This window comes from Haliaeetus leucocephalus, unplaced genomic scaffold, assembly GCF_000737465.1.
Source record: "Haliaeetus leucocephalus isolate CR32 unplaced genomic scaffold, Haliaeetus_leucocephalus-4.0 Scaffold182, whole genome shotgun sequence".
NCBI lineage: Eukaryota > Metazoa > Chordata > Aves > Accipitriformes > Accipitridae > Haliaeetus > Haliaeetus leucocephalus.
Window position 1 is genome coordinate 856520 of NW_010972618.1, and position 17725 is coordinate 874244.

General features: G+C 48.8%; 1 protein-coding gene across 1 annotated transcript; it reads right to left on the reverse strand.

The window, feature by feature from the left end:
* Window positions 1-380: 380 nt before the first annotated feature.
* Window positions 381-17381, reverse strand: GGT7 (gamma-glutamyltransferase 7). Its single transcript, XM_010564570.1, has 15 exons — window positions 17158-17381; window positions 16817-17043; window positions 15244-15395; window positions 14136-14250; window positions 13532-13599; window positions 12781-12854; window positions 12114-12307; window positions 9708-9795; window positions 8832-8959; window positions 6593-6681; window positions 5655-5807; window positions 5015-5132; window positions 4153-4290; window positions 3067-3166; window positions 381-1579 (listed from the first exon to the last, which is right to left on the reverse strand). The coding sequence occupies exons 2-15, from the start codon at window positions 16982-16984 to the stop codon at window positions 1416-1418; spliced, it is 1749 nt and encodes a 582-aa protein (XP_010562872.1). The 5' UTR covers window positions 16985-17043; window positions 17158-17381; the 3' UTR covers window positions 381-1415.
* Window positions 17382-17725: the final 344 nt, after the last annotated feature.

Consider the following 17725-nt stretch of genomic DNA (forward strand, 5'->3'; position numbering starts at 1 on the left):
TTCAGGGTCCCTCAGGAGGAGGGTTGGGGGTGACTGGTGTAATCATCAAATGAAAGAACAAGACAACCATAAGCAGACATACATATATAATATGTACAGTGGCCATAGATGCGTTTGCACCATGAAGGAAATCATCAAATTTTAGACTGCAGGAAATGATCAAATTCTAGAATATTTTAGTGCCAGGTGTCTTTGTCTAACTTGCTAGTAAAAAGAGAAGGAAATGTCCAAATGTGGGTTGAATGAAATGGTGCAGCTGTTGGATGTGGTATTATTTCCTCAGTCTATTTCAGACAAGAAATGAAGAAGTATTCTTATATTTTGCACTACATGCTGCAGACAGAAAATTATCTCAGTAGTGTTTGGTTTGGTTTGTACCTTTTCTCTCACTCTCTTCAGCTTTTGCAATAGAGCCGCCAGTATTAAAATATAGAGCTGAAGTACAGGCATGAATTTAGTAAGCAGAATATCCCAAGCCTCTATGTAGGGATTACATGATTCAGGCTTTCAGAGCAGACTGAGATAAGGCAGTGTAAGGAAAACCCTGAGCCTACCTAAACACTCTCCATGTGGTTTTCGGTCCATGGTTTGTGTGGATTTTTACAAGTTTGTGGAGTACTGCTAAGATATCCCCAAAAGGTATCTAAAAAAATTAAGCCCACTACCACTAAGCTTAAATTCACCATGGAAGAGGCTGAACCTCTATAAGAAAACTATTGGGGGGTGCACAAGTTGTCAGAAGTTGAAAACCATTGCTCCAGTTACAAAATCAGACTGCCAGTGAGTCTGCACAGTAACTTGATTCAAAATACTTACTCCTGAAATTCAAGGTATGTAGTGATGTGAGAAAAGGAACTAACACAGGAGGCTGCATGGCGGTAAAAATCAGCTGGCCCATACAGAGTATTAAAGGACTCCCTGATATTCCAGCTACAGGCACCTATAAACACTACATTAGGCTGCATTAATTATTGGTTTACACAAGAGGCAAAGAATGAACTTGGGAAAGACAGGGAGATGAAGATGACAGTATCATCAGCAGCTGTTTTTTCCTTTGCTAATGTTCCCGCTCACTAAAATGAAGATGCTGGCTAGAATTGGGCTTTTGAAAAGACTGAATTATTAGCAATACTCTGCCAAAAGAAAAGTGTGCTCCCTGCATTCCTATAACAAAGACTGAGCTGCTTGCAATTCAAATAATTTAAAAATAAAATAAATTAAAAAACCAGACAGCTGTATGTTGGTGCAGCTAATCCCTCTGGTGTCATCCTGGGTGGGGAATGCAGAAAGTCTACTCAGCAGTGTGTATGCAGGGCTACCACCCTGGGGATGGAGAAGGGGCCATTTCAGAACATGCACATCACTTGGGTGGATTTGTCTAAGCCTTGTTCAGTGAACTTGTCATCTGGGAGGTGCTACAATATTGTGGCTCCGGCAGCATCCACGCTCCTGGGGTCCTTCAGGCCAATGATGAAACTGTTGGTTCTTCTGGCTCCATGAACTAGGGAGACCACTTTGACTTTATCCACTTGATGGCCCCTGGCTACAAGAAATTCGATATCTTCTTCAGGAAACTCACCTGCAGGGATTTTGAAAGAGGAATTTGTAACTGAAACCAGTGCTGCCTTTGACGCAAACCTCTATTCTAACCCTTTTGGGATCTGCAGTGTGAAGAAAACTGCCTGCAGCCTCTTCAGAAGGCATCCCAGCTAGGGAGAGCCAAGCGGTCGAGGAGGACCAGCACTCACTCTCTCAGCTCTCAGCAGCAAAGGCTGTTCAGAGATGGGCAGTGCTCTGTGCGGTGGGGGAAATGAAAGGATCTGGCACCTATTGTAGTTATTCTTCTTACAGTACACAAGGCAGTCCCTGCTCTTAAGAGCTTAGTTACAAATAATAGTATTAACAGTTATTAGTCAAAATAAGATGTAAGGCAGCTCAAAACAGATAGTAAAACAAGTTGCCAAATGACAAAGTTTGTGATAAGCCTTCCAACTTCCCCTTCATGTATTTCTTAATCTTCCAGCCATCTACCTTAGGTTCCTTGCTCTTCTGCTTTTATTTTGTTTGTTTGATGTTTTGTAATTTCTGCCTGAATAGAAGTGCCTGAGGATACAAAGCTGGGAATGCAACTGGACAAACTGAGCAGGCACACAGAAATCCCACAGTTATTTAAGCTATATACATTGCAGATGTGTTTTAACATATATCTTGTTGATGCCAAATGTCCAAACCCACAAATTAGGACCTTCTGAAGTTTTGGATTTGGTTCAATTAATTCTAGTTTCCAAGTCTGCAGGTCACACTCACCAGACAATTTTAGATTTTCCTCTGAAATGAGAAGGCCTAGAAACTTTGGCTATTTTGTGTGAAATAAGAACCAAATTTCACTTATGTTTCACTCCGGTAAGGTATGGGGCTTTGTGAAAAACAACAGATAGACGAAGACTTGTAATAACAAGGACAAGAGCTGGCAGTACAGTCTCCAGAGTGTCAGCATTGATGCTGCATTTCCAGCACTGTCAAGCTACAAGCCTTGCCATAAGCCTTGTCTTCTCCCCAGCTGGTGGAGTTAAGGGACACGGACTGCAAAGTGAAAGAATATAATTTATGGCAGTGGTAATAAAGTGTAGGAAGATCTGCTAGCATTCAGGACGTGTCTGGGTGAAGTTGTGGTTGCAGTCTTGTTTATTTGGATATCTTCAGTGGCATCAGATTGCAAAAGGTTTTAAGCACAGGACAAGGCTGCTACCACGAGTTGAGCTGGGACAGAGGGAGGGTTGGGGAGAAGCACCTGGAAGAGTTTGGACAGGTGGTGTTGGAGGGGCCAGGGAGTATTCCCAAGACAAGAGGGAGAGGGCATGGCTCAGTAAGGGCTCCAAGCTTTGAAGAAGCTAGGTTGCTGCTTCCTGTCTTCCCCAAAACCCTCTGCACCCACTGAGGACCCTAGAACACAGTGAGCTGTGCGCTGGGCTGTCGCACTTCCACAGCAGTGTGCTAAGAAAATCCTGCTCCTTTTCTAAACACGCTAGATTTGTAGGCTGCACCACACCCAGTGTCCATACTCACTGTCAACCTGCAAGATGTTAGACTGAAGCTGTGGGTGAAGTCGACCAAGTGACAAACTTTCACTCAGATTCTTGTTAAATGTTAAAACATTTACCAAAACCTGCAAAAGAATAAAAGATCCTCAATAATAAAAACAAGTAATGAGAATAGGAGAAGCCAACTTCCCGAGCATCCCCCTAATTGGTGGCTCCAACATCTGCAGATGCAGCAGGCAAAGAACATTTTGAACCATTTACCAAACTGCATGAACTAATGCAGGGTTTTGCACATACAAAGAGGCCCTTGAAATACGGCCTGTATATTGTTGGTGGAAAAGTGGTACCTTTTCAGGATTGCATGGGCTTTTTGTCACATAGTTCCTGCTAAATTAGGAGAGTTGTGTGTCTGGAATGTGATGTAACCTCTAAATACTTGTTAGTTACAGCCAAAAGCTCAGGGTGACTTCTCCAAACAAAGCATTAGGAAGCAATGGTTGGCTTTAGTTCTGCTCTAAATAATGCCTTCCAAAAGGTAAGGAAAATGGGAGCCATTCTTGTTGTGCCTTTCTTTTTAGCAATCCATTGCTGTTGTGCATGCACTCAAGCTATTGGCAAGTACTTCACCTCATTACAAATCATAAATTAGGAGGAGCTGCCCAAGTTATAGCAAGTGCTGAGCAATTCAGTTGGGAATGCACTAAAAGGAGCTTTTCATGGGGAAAAGGTCTAAAGGGCTGCCAGTCTCCTGCAATTCTCTGAATACAAAATGCTCCTTTTTTTTTCCTAATGATCCTTAAAAAAAGCTTTTAACAGGTATTAGAATGACACAAAACCATTATAGATTTTGCCAAGATGCTTTTCCTCTACAATTATGAGTGGTGCCACCAGGAAAGGTGCAAGAGAATTAAACTGGTAGCTTTTAGAGATTTGAAAAAACAAATATGTGGAACTGGTGACATTAAAGAATGAACTGGTAATCCTGTGGCCACCAGTTTCAACAGAGCCTGGGACGTAAAGAAGGGAAAGCCTGTACTACAGGAAGGGACCCTATTCAGTGTTGAGCTCAACAGCTGCTCTGAGAGGGCAGATGCCCAGACGCAGCACTGACCTGAATGATGCTGCTCAAGGCTTTGTCCCCATTGTTAGCTCCCAGACATAGGTACGTCCCGCACATCCCCTCGGATGGTCTCACGATGGTGGGTAACAGGAAAGACAGGGGTCGTTTCCGAGGCTGAATGAGATTTTGCTGCAGTTGAAGAAAAGACAGACCAAAAAAATTCAGCAAGCTGACTAAAGCTTTGCTGGTGCTCAAGCTGTGCAGATTAACCTCTTACTCTTTATGCTTCAGCCAACAATTGCACTTGTGTAGTTTTACAAGGTTGACATCCTCACTGCTATGATAATGCTCTCTGGTGTTAAAAGGATCTGTCCCGTTTCACACCATCGCTCTCTTTTACAGAAGGTACACAGACCCATTCACCCACTTCTAAAGTACCAACCCAGCAAAGTGGGATGGTTTTTCAATACACAGCAAGAAGAAACAACAAGGCAGCACTGGAAGCCACCAATACTGGTCTGCAATTGTTTCTTTCCAAGACCTGAAGATTTTTTTTCTGCTATCTGTTACTTTCAAACCTGCAGAGCAGCAATTCATAAAGAGACTCCTTAATTCAAGTCCACAGAAAAGGATGGTTGCTTTAAAGTGCATCTGGACTGCAGGGAAAATAGGTAGCTGAGATGTACAGCGTCACTTGATAAAACTGCATTATAATGATAACTGATACACATGAAACCTTCTGTTTACTCCGTTTCAGTGGCTCATATAATGAAAAAATAGGAGCTTCCTACAGACTATTGTCTCTCAATTATTAATAAGGCATTAAATAGCCTCCCTGTTGTGGAGATGAGAATAAAATTGAAAAAAATGGTACAGACAGCTCAAATAAAGAATTTGTCATGTCATTCATTACCGGCCTGGGAATAGAATGGTTCATTGTTTTATTTTGCCAGGAGAAGTCCAACATCTGGCTGTTCAGGAGGACTCCAGAGGGTGTTATTATTCCACTGCCAAAGGGATGATTCAAAGAACTGAAAGAAACATGAAGAAATCTCATAAAAATCCTCCCAGAGATTTCTGTGCACCTCGAGGCTTTCAGGGCTCCAATTTTCTGTCCCATCCTGGCTTGATAGACTCTTTGGTAGTTCTTTAGGGCCGGTTAGATGTGAGGAGTGAAAGTCTCCACATACTTAGGAGCAGAAACCATGTGGGCGATGGCAGCTCTGTCCCTCCCTGTGTTTAAGGATTCCCCTCTAGGTTGATGGACCTGTCTCTATGCCCCCATCAGTCCTTAAATTTGGCCATCCAGGGAGCAGATTCAGGCCAATCCAGACATGTTTCACTATGAGAGGGCTGTGGGATTGCACAGGGCAGAGCAGCACCAGCTCACACATCTCCACCCCATCTTCACTATTTCTTCTGTTGCAGGACTAACTGGGACAGAGGAGCCCAGCTGCTCCAGGTCTGGTCCCATCCTGTCCTGTTGAACCTGTTTTCTTCTCCCTGCTCCCACCCTCTGAGTACATTATGGAGGGAAGAAGTAAATCCTTTACCTTACAACAGCAACAATGAAGTCATCGGGCCCCATGACAAGCACCTGGCTAGCAGCGGGTCCACTCTCCACGGAGAAGTGAGGCATGTGGAGATCAGACAAGAAGGACTGGGAGTCATTAATCAGCTGGCGCAGGGAATTAGCTTCTGATTTACTTCAGCAATGAGGGAGGGAAAGAGGAAAGCAAGCCATGAGCCTAGGAAGCTGAACGTCTCTTGGTCTGTCTGTGGGGGTACATCTACACAGCTACTGGCGGTGTCTCCCTGAGGGGGCTGGCACTGAGGACAGGCAGCTCCTTTGTTTCACCCGATGGAAGGAGACAAGATGGCTCAGTCCACACAGAGAGACAATGCTGTGGACCTCCCAGGCTCTGTCTACAGTGGTAAACTCACCCCCAATGGACAAGGGCTGGCACCACCCGGCTGAATGCCAGTCCTCCAGGACTGGCAAGTCAGGTCCTGCTCTGGCCACCAACCATGGCTGGACCTGGCTCTGAGGTAGGAGGCTGGGCTGAAACCCCAGGCCTGGCCTCTCCCACGTGTCTGGGTGTACTGCAAAGGCACCCGAGCCCCATGGTGGGGAAGGGAGAGCCAGAAACTGCATGTGTGGTCATGGTCATGTGGATGGCTGTTTGTTCGACCTGCTGAGAAGGAATATTTAGAGAGGTGAGAAAGTGGGAGGAACCCTCAAGATCAAGCTGGCTCCAGGAAACCTCTGTGTGAGGACATTCCATGACCCTTCCCCAGAGCCCCATGCTATCAGCTGTGATCCTTGTTGAAGAGTGAGCCCTAGGAGGACACCCAAGGACTGACCTTTCCTCAGTAAACCAGAAGTAGAATAACCTCAGTTTCCCCTGTGCACTGAAAAGAGCAAATCCAGGAATGATATCCAAACCACATATCTTGCAACTGTCACTGTGCCTGTCAGCCTCAGACCTACCTCACCATGTCTTCTGCAGCGTGAGTGATGGATACATCATCAGATGGGTCTCCCAGGTTGCTAGCTAGACTCAGGGCTATTTTTAATGTCTGAATTGAACACACAAAGAAAGAAAGAAAAACATTTAAGTGGCCCTGGAAATACAACTTTTGATACTCCAAACAGGAAGAGGTATCTGGTCTCCTGGCATGTTGGCTGAAGCCTATGAAGAAAAATGTCTAAAAGCCTGGTCCTGGGAATACCTCAGTGTAAAGGGCTGCCACACATGAGTATGGGGACCAAAAGGCATCAGTTTGGCATGGCAAACTGTGTGCTGTGGGAGCCAAGCGTATCCAGCAGTGTTTGCACAAGGTGGAACATGCCTGGCAGGAGCTGACCAGCTGGCTCAGCCCAGCTCAGTGGTTCAGCTGCATTGCCAGCTGGCAGACAGGGTCACCAGGATGCCACTTACTTTCTATTTCCATTCCTGAGTGGTTGCCACAACAGCAGAGATCACACTGAATCCCAGTGGGACAGTGGGTCCTGGGCTTGCCGTTGCCTCTGGATGGCAGCTCCACTGGTGCAGCACTACTGCCGAGCAGAAATGAGCTATTCTGCTCACCAGCTGCTACCCATGTTCCTAGTTGTAAGTCATCCGAAGTGTTTGAACAGAAAGCGTTAGTCCCAGCACACTTAAGGGAATGATGGTGTAAAAAGGGGAAGGCATCTGGTTTCTCATACATGCAGAATCCTGCCTAAGCCAGTCCATCAAAAATGGGAAGATGCAATTTCAAAAGACACAGTTTATCCAGCCCTGGTGTTACAGTGCATAGCCAGGGGACAACCACAAGGCGAAATGTGCTCTTCAATCAAGCCAGCTTGGGCCTAGCAGAAATGCACTAGACTTTCAGCTTGCAGGTCATCCCATTTTCATTCAAGATTCAAGACAGTACATTACGCTGCAGGTAGATAGCTAGATGTGACTTCTGTTTTGACAAGTGCCACGCATCAACAACTTCTCCTGAAGCATCATCATTTATCTTCTGATGTACAGCGTAGAACATGATTAACTTCTGGAGAAGGTGGCATTTCCATGAAACAGTCTCCTGACCACCATACCATACAGAGGAGGTACAAGAGGCTTGGTGGCCAAGGAAGAGCTCCACTGAAACAAGCAGACCACATCCACGCCACAGGCACAGGTTAAGGTCATCTTGGTCATGGCTGTCCCAGGGCTGGACTATCTGGTGCTGACTTAGCACTAAATCTCAGCCATGTGTTCAGCCATCCCAAGTAAGATCCCAAGATCAGGGTTACACATCTTCTGAAGTGACTGCCCTTTATCTGGAGGTTGCTGTTCCTAAGCTGGGACATGATAACCAATGGGTGAAACTCTTGGCCTGGTGCAAATGCAGAGCAAACAGATTCATCCAAAGCTTCCTAAAGAGAGCTCAAAAATAATTTAGTTGAGTCAACCTCCTCTGCCTCTGCACAGGCCTAGCAGCATGTAACACCTCCAGCTGTTGCATTTTTGCTGAGAGGCAATAACTTCCAAGCACCCACTGTCCTGTCTGCTACAAGGATGTGGTTACATCCTTGCTTAAAATTCCCAACTCATAAAACCCAGCTGTCAATCTGTTAAGCATCTAAGAATGTAGGACTCCTTGCAGGGCATGAAACAGAGCACTTGCTTGACTTCCTGGGAAGCTGCAATGTTTTGGTAGGGCTGACAGCCCTAAATACTAGAAAAATCATGATCTAGACCACTGAGATCATGAGGTGGGGTAAAATGTAAGGATTTTGAAAAAATATAGTGTTGGGTCAGTTTTCCTTGTCATTGCCACATACAGGTTTTTGCTTGCAGCATCAGATTGCTACTCTCCTTGCAGTGCCCTAGCAGAACTCTGGTTTTCTGGTATGGCCAGGGCCACTGGAGCATAAGAGGTGGAGGAAAGAGATGGGACCACCCTCAGCTGCTGTGGGGTCATTCTGAAGAGATGATCGTGTACAAGAAATGGGCAAAAGTCACAGATTGTTCTTCTGAAAAAGCTCTGCCTAAGGAAGAAAGAGCTCAGCTGAGCAGGAGGCTCCAGCACCTGCACCCACCTGAGGCAGCAGAACAGCTCAGATTTACACCTTAGCAGTCTATTTGGTCATTCTCCTCTGGGAATTACCTACAAATATTTTTGTACAACCAAGCAACAAATAAATTATTCTCTAGCAGCACAAGAAATTCAGTGAATGTTGAACCTCCTCTCACCTCTGCCATCCAGTGCAAGATATTCCCCCTGGATACTTGACTTGTGATGTTAAAGCCCTCAAGGATGTTCAGTGCTGTGATCAGTGCAGGACCTGCATGTGGAGGTGGGGGACTGAAAACAAGATGACCTGTGAAGGAAAGAAGGGAGGAATGAAGCTGCTTTTGTCAGATACTGTCCAGTTATAACACTTTCCCATAAGCTAGTGTCCTTGAGGACAGGGAAACCTTTCCAGATTTGAGGGGAAATAATGGAAAGCAACATGATTTGAAAGGATTTCCCAAAACATTCCTGTTGTATCTTTCTGTTTCTCTATGATGGATGAAGGAAGCCCAAATAGGGATGCTTTTTTTACATCTGAAATTCAGTTCTTTTTGGTTGGCTGGTTGGTTTCTGGGCTGCAGTATGGAAAAACAGAGATAAAATGGGTTTGCAACATTACAGCTGTATGGAGAGTAAAGACAGGGATTCCTAGAAAAGAATGACATTTTAGAAACTTTTTGCATAAAGTATGTTTTTCTCCATTGTAGATCAACTTTGGGAACTGTCTTCTGACGTAGGTGCTAGCCTATGGTCCAGCTTCTATCCAGACATTGCATCAATATGTTATCATATTGCATCTTTATACTTTAACACTATTAAAATACCATTGGTCACTACCAAGGAAAAAACAGGCCCATTTCAAAGTGCTGAAAACTTCTTGAACTGCCTAGGATGCATCAGTGTCAGCAGGCAATAGCAGGAAACACCCTGGAGGGCTTTTCTGCAGATGCCTCAGCACAGCTGTGACTTCAACTCTTGTTAAATACTGTTGCCACCTCTTGCCAGGTGAAGCAAACTTTTAACTGAAGTTGCATGGCAATGGGTCAGGCATTTACCTTGATAGACTGTGTGGATGGGATTCTCCACTGTGACACTGTAATTGCTGAAGTCTTCCTCCACCAAGACTCCTCCATAGTTGTGGACCTGTGCAGGAGAGCAAAGCAGCGCACACTGAGAAAGCTGGGTCAAGGCTTTCTGTGTTCCTCGAGCTTGCCCAGGTGAACATACACCACACTGTCAAACAAATACCACTGAGATTCCCAAGCCAAGTGCCAGGTTCCTCAGCATACCCTGAAAATCTGTGCTTTCATGGCCTTGGTGGCCTGGCTCACCATTCACCACTGCTGGAAGGCTCTGCAGCTCACCTCCAAAAGCTCACCTACCCCATGGGTGCTTTGTAGATGTTCTGCCTACCTGTGACAATGGGGACTGGCACTGCCTCACAGCCTTCTCTCCCCTGGGTGGCAAGCATGAGTATGTTAAAGGTTATGAAGCATTTGAATACTGCCAGGATAAAAGATCTATATGGATCCAGGAGAGAAGGAACCTGAGTATAGGAGGTCGTCATCACTAGAAATCTTTAGCATACAATTCCCAACTTATTTTTAATTATTTCAGGTGACAGTGAGTCTGCTGTACCCTTGGTCTTTTTGTAAGACTATCCCAGAGGTACAATTTACTGGGCTTGGTAATTTTCATGAACATGGTAAAGATGGGTAATTCCCTCCACTGCAGGTCTTCTGTGGTTGAGTCATGATGGAGATGAGGTAGGACCATCACAACTGCATTCTGCTGATCTTAAGATCTCCTGAAGTAGGTAATACTCTCAGTCAGCATACAGGCGCTACTGTGCTCATGGGCCAACTCTTTCGCCACCCAGGAGAAGCTACACAACCTGGTGAGAGGTTCTGCTGGGGTGAGTAGCTGCTATGAGTCCTCTGGATTTCCATTCAAAAATGTGCAAGAACAAATAACCTGTGCATGCTCTGATTTCTAAACTAGCCAGCTAACTTGTCAAGAAAACTCCTTCTGTGGCAGAAATGGATGAATGACTGGAGCAGGAAAGCTAATGCAGGGCACGTTGTGGGGGGGCAGCATGTCAAACCACCCCAAAGCTGCAAAAGAAGATGTATCCCCTACAGGGCATCCCTGCCTCCTTCCCAAAGCAGTCCCAGAGAACAGGCCAGGCTGAACCCAACAGCTGAGATAAGCCTGTGCCAGGAGCTGGCTCCCTGGAGCTCAGCCAGCGGAAAGCCTGGGCAAAGCAGTGGGGAGTGGGGCAGGAGGAGCCTGATGGCACAGAAAGGGGAGAAGCCCTAGCCAGCCACACACTGCAGACACCATCTCAAATTCCCCAGAGAGCACTTTTTTGCACCCGTGCCTTCCTGCCACAGGATAGAAACAAAGGGTAGGGTGTTTTGGAGCTTTACTTGATTTCACCATGTTGATGTCCCCCCTTTGCTGGAACAATAAACACTGTGGGAAGCCAGCACTTTACTCTGCTCTGCAACCAAAGCTGGAATTGCGCACTTGATCCCAGAGCTTGCCAGGGTCTTTGGTGTTGCAACCCTGGGCCTTGCTCCTCCATAGAGAGTTTGTGCGTCCCTGCAGCAGCCCTCAGGTCTGGGGAACGGGGTGATAAAGCAGGGTTTAGCTGCGGAGATGCACCACAAGCTTGGGACTTTTCCTGTTCCTCGTTCTCCACCTCTGCTGTGGTCCAGGTGAACCTTAGGAGATTTCCAAACACAGAGCTCACAAATATCTAAGGCTTGAGCTGAATGAACCCCTTCCCAATTACTGACGACATGTTGAAGGTGCATCACTTGAACGAAGGTGGTAGGGAAAAATGGTGCCACCAACCACCCTGATTGCAGCTACCCAGGTATAAAAGTTGTTTGTTGTTTTGGTTTTTTTTACTAGAATAATTACTTTGTTGATGCTATTTTTTCCAGAGAACCTCTAACAATAGGAGTTAAACTAGGGCAACCCTAAGTGGGACCAAGCCTGTCTGATCTTCTGCTCCCAAGGCTCACAGTTTTATTTTTAAACCATTTTCCTGGAGTCTATATCTTACAGTCCCATTAACAAGAAAAATTTGCTTCTCAACAGCAGGACACCTCTCCTTATGGGGGAAAAGGGGTTGCCACTAATATTAACACAGCCCAGAGCGGGGCTTGAAATTAAGATTTTTTTCCTTAGAAAAAACAGTCTGTCCTGGTTATAGACAAAATGGAGGTTTTGCTTCCGTAGGCTGTGGATGTGACCCGTGTGTCACTTACACCACTGCAGTGACAGGGACAGGAAAGAAAGATGCTCCATGCATTTGTCCCCATCATTGTGCTGACACTTGGCTATGGCTTATCTCCAGGTTGTCACCTTCAGCAGATGACATGGCAGGTGGCACCCCCAGCCCGGGCTGTGCTGTGTGGTCTGGGGCAGACATAGGGACAGACGTGGCTCACCTCAGAGATTATCTCTTGGGTCAAATTTCCACTGTAGAAAGCTGACACCCCTTCTGCCCCCACCAGTTCCAGGACAGCTGCGAGGTCCAGGCGCCTGACAAACATGCCAGGCACCAAGGGCTGGCCATCTGGCAGGAAGATCTCCCGAAATTTGTCAGAGTAGTTCAGGTCCTTCAGTTCACTTACGGCTTTGGCTGTGGGTGAGAAGGGGAAGGACATCCAGAAAAGCCAGGGTGCAGGAACGCGCAGGGGACCTGGAGTCACTGTGCACCTGATGGGGATGTTTGAGACTTGCTGCTGCCTCTTGCCCTATTTCAAAACTAGAGGGAGGCTGGATCATGCATCCATTAGAGCTGGGAAGGAAACCCAGAGAAACCCCAGTGCCCTTCCCTGGCTGGCCCTGGGCAGCTGCCCAGCGTGGGCTGCTCTGACCCGCCCCTGACCAGCCCTGGGAAAGGGCTCCAGTTTTGCTGCCACCACACTCTCCTCTTGCCTGACCATGGCTCAGGCGTTGCTCAGCTCCCAACACCATCCATCTCCAGGTGCAAAGAGCCTTAAGCTCCCATGAATAACCAACTACATCCCCAGCTGCCTCACACCCAAGCACAGTGGCCAGTGTGCTCCTCCGTGCTGAGCAGCCACCCTTGGGTGCCCATCAGGTACTCACCCAAATCGTGTGTGACATTAAACCCATTGTGGGCAACAGCGGCCGCGAGGCCCAGCAGCTTGGACCATGGGAGTCTGCCAAAGGAGAAAGGACAAGGAGAAACGTGCCTTGGAGGGGTGCAGCAGGGCAGGGTGGTGGGAAGCAAGCACAGGGCTCAGCTCTGCAGTCAGGGGGCTCCTGAAAGACCAGGCTGTGTAGCCAGCAGTGGCCAAAAGGAGCTTTCAGTGGGTTGTTTCTTTTTAGCAGGATCAACTCAGTGCTCCACGATGTGCATCAGAGAGGAACGTCAGTGCAAAGACAGAGGAGGGGGCATCTCTGGAGCAAAATCTCAAGCCAGGCTCCAGCCCTGAACAAGTCATTCAGATCCCTCCCTCCCTGTCCCAACAGGGCATCAAAGAGAGCCACACTTCTTAGGGTCCACCTAAAGAGAGAATGAAAATACACAGACATGCATGAAAATGTTCTGTGCCTATTTCTAAGAGAACATTTATTGTCTGTCTTGTTAGCCAAGATTTTGCTTTGCAGAAAACCTGACCAAGCTGAATTTTTTCTTTTGTTAAATGAAGTACCAAAAAATGAACATATTTGTCAACACAAGCCTCCAAATACACCTTATCTGATGGTTGTGACTGGTGGCTGAGAACGGGGTCTGATGGCAAGGGCTCGTGTGCTCCCAGCTCCCCCACAGGGACCCCAGGGCACAGCCTGTGTGGCATGAGGACAGCCTGCCTGTGCCAGCCTCGAGTCTTACCTCCCGTGTAACTCGTGCGCTTGGTGCATTCCTTGTATCATGCCTGGTACGCCCACGAGCAGACCTGGCTGTAAAATAGGAAGGACAAAAAGGAAGAGTAGTCTCCTTCCCATGAGGTCATGGGACATGGTGCCCAGTTGCAAGTCAAGGAGATGCAAGTCATGTTTACATGGGAAATGTCTGCATGGTCTTTAGGAGAGGGGAAGAGGTCTGTAGCAACACACTAAATTAGGGAGCAAGTTTTTGGAAGGAGAGGCAAATTCAATCCTGGTCTCAACCCAGTCTGGTCAGGAGAAATAACTCAGCAGAACGACATGGGATTCTGCTCCTTCCTGGGACTCCTGTTCTCACAGGTCCCCACTGCCAGAGGGACATGCCTCTACTCCCCAAGCCCTGCAGGCTCCAGCTGTTTTGGGCCTGCCAAAGAAGTATTTTCCCTGGACTCTGCATGTCTGCAGGGGCCGGGATCTCCCATGGTGGGAGAGGCCTCCTGTCGCTTCCCCGGGCATCTCCCCCTCGGCCCGAAAGTTGTGGCAAGAGGAGAGCTGGCGACATCAGCCAGCCACAGCCCTGGAGGGGTCGGCCATGGGACACTGGTCCTCACCTTGGTGTCCTTCTGCAGGTCCCCCTCCAGTGGGATGCCCAGGGGAGCCACCTCGCGGAAGTCGATCACCCAGCTCCTGTTCTTCCTAATGTCGTGGACCAGCATCACCCCACCCCTGCAGCGAGACAGGGGTCACGGCACAGCACCGGCTGTCCCTGCAGCAGCCGGGCCACACAGCCAAAATGAAGAGCATGGGTGCCACTGGGGCCAGGCCCAGTCCCGGCATGGTGGGGCCATCGTAGCAGGTCACCAGCCTCAGCAGTAACCCAGGGCTGGCCAGTGGCGCAGGGGAATGCTGCTGCCCTTTCCCAGAGAGCAGTTCAGGACAACTGAGCCAGGGTCAGTGCGGGATGCAGGCAGCCCCCATGCTGAGCCTGCAGCAAGGCTGTATCAGTCCCTGCCAGCCTGGCCAGAGGGCCACTGGTTGTGTTCCACTGCCAGGCTGGGAATATCTGCAATTTTCTTTCTAATCTGAGCAGTTTTGCAACAGACCAGGGCTTTTGCTTACAACAGCAATCCGAGGCGCAGCCTGGAGAAGCTATCGGGTGGCGGTCACTTATGCAACGCTCCTGAGACCTCCTGCAGAGCCGAGAGCACCAGGCTCATGTGGATGCCACCCTGGGGATGAGGGCTGGGAGGAGGCCACCCCTCACCGCCGTGCCTCCCCTGGCTGCTGCCCAGAGCCTGGCTCGGACCTCAGCCTCCTGTTGCAGCAGGAGCAGAGCTTATGGAGGGAAGCACTCAATCTCTGAAAGCATTGGGACTGAGCCCAGGGTGTTGCAAGCTCTTGGCACGCTCGCAGAGGGGCTCGGCAACCTGTAGTCACTTTTTCAACTCTCTCGAGCCTAAGGCTTGGATTTTTCTGGCAGCCACTATGGCAGACGCAGCTTTTCCCTCCCTGGGGGTCTCTGTCCCTCACTGTCAAGTTGGTGCACAGGAAGGATCCCTGTCCCTGCGCAGACGTGGACACGTCCACTGCCTGATGTCAGAGACCTGGTACCACGTGCTGGGACTCGGGCTACCATGAAGGCACGTCTCAGCTGGTAGGGAAACCACCTGCCTGAGGTCAACAGCAGACAACAGCAGAGGGTGAGTAACCAACACTTACCCGCCAATCCCTGACGTGTGGGGGTTGACGATTCCTGCACAGAGGGCTGAGGCAATGGCTGCATCTACTGAGGAGCCCTGCTTGTTGAGCACCTCTATGCCCAGCGCCGTGCAGCGGGCAGCATCCGTGACCACGGCACCGTGGTGGAAGATCTGCCGGAAAAGGAGAGTGGTTGTGACCAGGGAGGGGTGCTGGGGCTGCCCAGATGTTCACCCAGCTCTCTGGCACCTGAAGCCTGAGGCCAGTGCCAAGGCTGTGGCTGATCTGCATTTGCAGGTGCCTCCAAATGCTGGTGGGAGTAACATGTCCCTTGGCACATCCCTGCACCAGGGCAGCTGTGGTATCTCTGCATGTAGCCACGGCCATCAGCTTAGCTGCTTTCAACACTAGACATGCTAAGCTGGTGGGCCACATCTCACCCTGTCCTCCATAACCCCAGAGCAGGGTTGGACTAATCCTCAAGAGCAATGGGCGACAGCATGCTGTCACTGCACTGCAGCAATGCGATCACTGGAAACAGGAATATCGCTGCAAAGAATGCAGCATCCCTCCCAGTACCACAGCTTGTTCTCATCCTTCCCTGGTGCCAGTGGCAGTGATAATGCAATCACAAAAAGTTTTAAAAAGTTCATTTTAACCCTATAGTACAAATTGCAGCATCTCAGCATGAGCCAGAGTGGCCGTGGGAAGTGCGAAGATGGAAGGGCCACGGCAGGCTGGTGGGCAGGACTGGCCCTTCCAGCAGTGCCACGAAAGGGGCTGCGTTGCACAGCCTCCCTCCGGCACTGCACCCCAGTCAGCCACAGGGCCAAGCCACTCCACTCCCAACGGCTGCATTTTGCATGCCAGTGACAAGAGCAATAAATTAAAAAAAACCAGATCTCTTTCATGAGGACTTGCAGGCAGCTCTGCCCTGCTGGGCAGCATATGGAGAAGATGATGGTGACTACTGGCTGCCCCTTGGCCCTTCTCAGGCTGCAGTACTTGGCAGGAGATGTTCTCCAGGAAAGTATGACCCCATGGCAATGCTGCCTTTGCTCTGCAATTCAGCACTACTTTGTGGGACAGATTAGCAGGAGGCTTGGCTCTGTTTTCAGCTATTTTCCTGCTTGGTCCTGGACAGATCCTTCCAGAGGCAAGCCTGGGCATACAGATCCGTAAAACTCTCTCCAAGTGGAGATGTACGAAAGACGCCTACTGCTTAACTAAGGATTGCTTTCTGAAAGCATTCACATCTGGCTCAAACTACAGCTGCAGACAGAGCAGTGGGGCTGCCCGTTTCCCCCCGGCCACACCCCCAAACCTGCCTGGCACAGCCACCCATGCCCCGGCCACAGGACAGGTGCCAAGAGCCCAGCTGACCTCTCAGAGCACAACCCCCAGCTTCAGGAAAAAGCTTTTGAGACAATTGGAGGTGGAATCGCAGAGAGAGACTCAGCACCCAGGGTCTCATTGACACTGGCCAGGGCCCACCAGCACTTACCCCACTAAACTGCTGGCAAGGAGGAAAGTTAGGGAGCTTCTCCTACTTTTGGAGCCAAAGCCTGACTGCAAAGCTGCTGTTTCATCTTACCTGAGGGTCCCCAAAATAGATCTGCATGATCAGGGCCACCGTGACCCCTGTGGCAAAGGTCAGACAGGCGGTGATGATGACAGTCAGCCCATCCTGCCGGCAGCTGCAGTCTCCAGAAAAAGGGTCCTTGCTGGTCTCCTGGAGAGGAGACACGTCCTGGCTTCCCATCTCTGATGAGGATGAGGGCAGGCGCTGGAGACGCGCAGACTTCAGGAAGGAGTCTGGGTCTTTGTGGGCAGCAGGGAGAAAACAAGTGTTAGTTATTGAGCAACATGAGGCTCTTATTGCACTGTTTACCCAGCGCTAACATTACACCGTGCCCCTTCCAGCAAGGCTATTACCTTCCCTATTGTTCCCAGCTCTCAAGAGACTTTCTGGCTCAGATGCTGCTTTAGGTCATTTTACTGATCCCTTCCTTTAGCTCTAGTTATTCCAAACTGACTTCCCTGGAGTTAACAGGGGCAAAAACCCCTGACTTTTGCTCCATTTCAGTCCACTCATCAGTCTTCAGCGATGGGCCCACAGTTACTGCTCCATTTGGAGGGGTTCTTAACAGCACCAACTTGCAAACAGGTCTCTGAAATGCAGCAGGACTGAAGAAGAGGAAATTAAGATACAAAAAAAAAATCCAGCAGCCTTATTTGGAGCTATGCTTGAGCTAAAGCACCTGAGCAAAACAGAGGCGAAGCAAAACATGTGGCCTGGGCACAGGAAATACCTCTATGGAAGCATGGCAAAGTGAGGGCAGAGAGAAGCAAACCTGCAAACCAGGGGGCCTTGGGACGTCCACCTGCTCTGATGGCAGAAAAGGCTCTGCTTTAATTTCTTGCTTCCTCTGGCTGATGAGGCCCACTGTGAAATAAAGCCACTTGCCGAACGCCCAGCTCTGAGATGGCAAATGCCATGGGG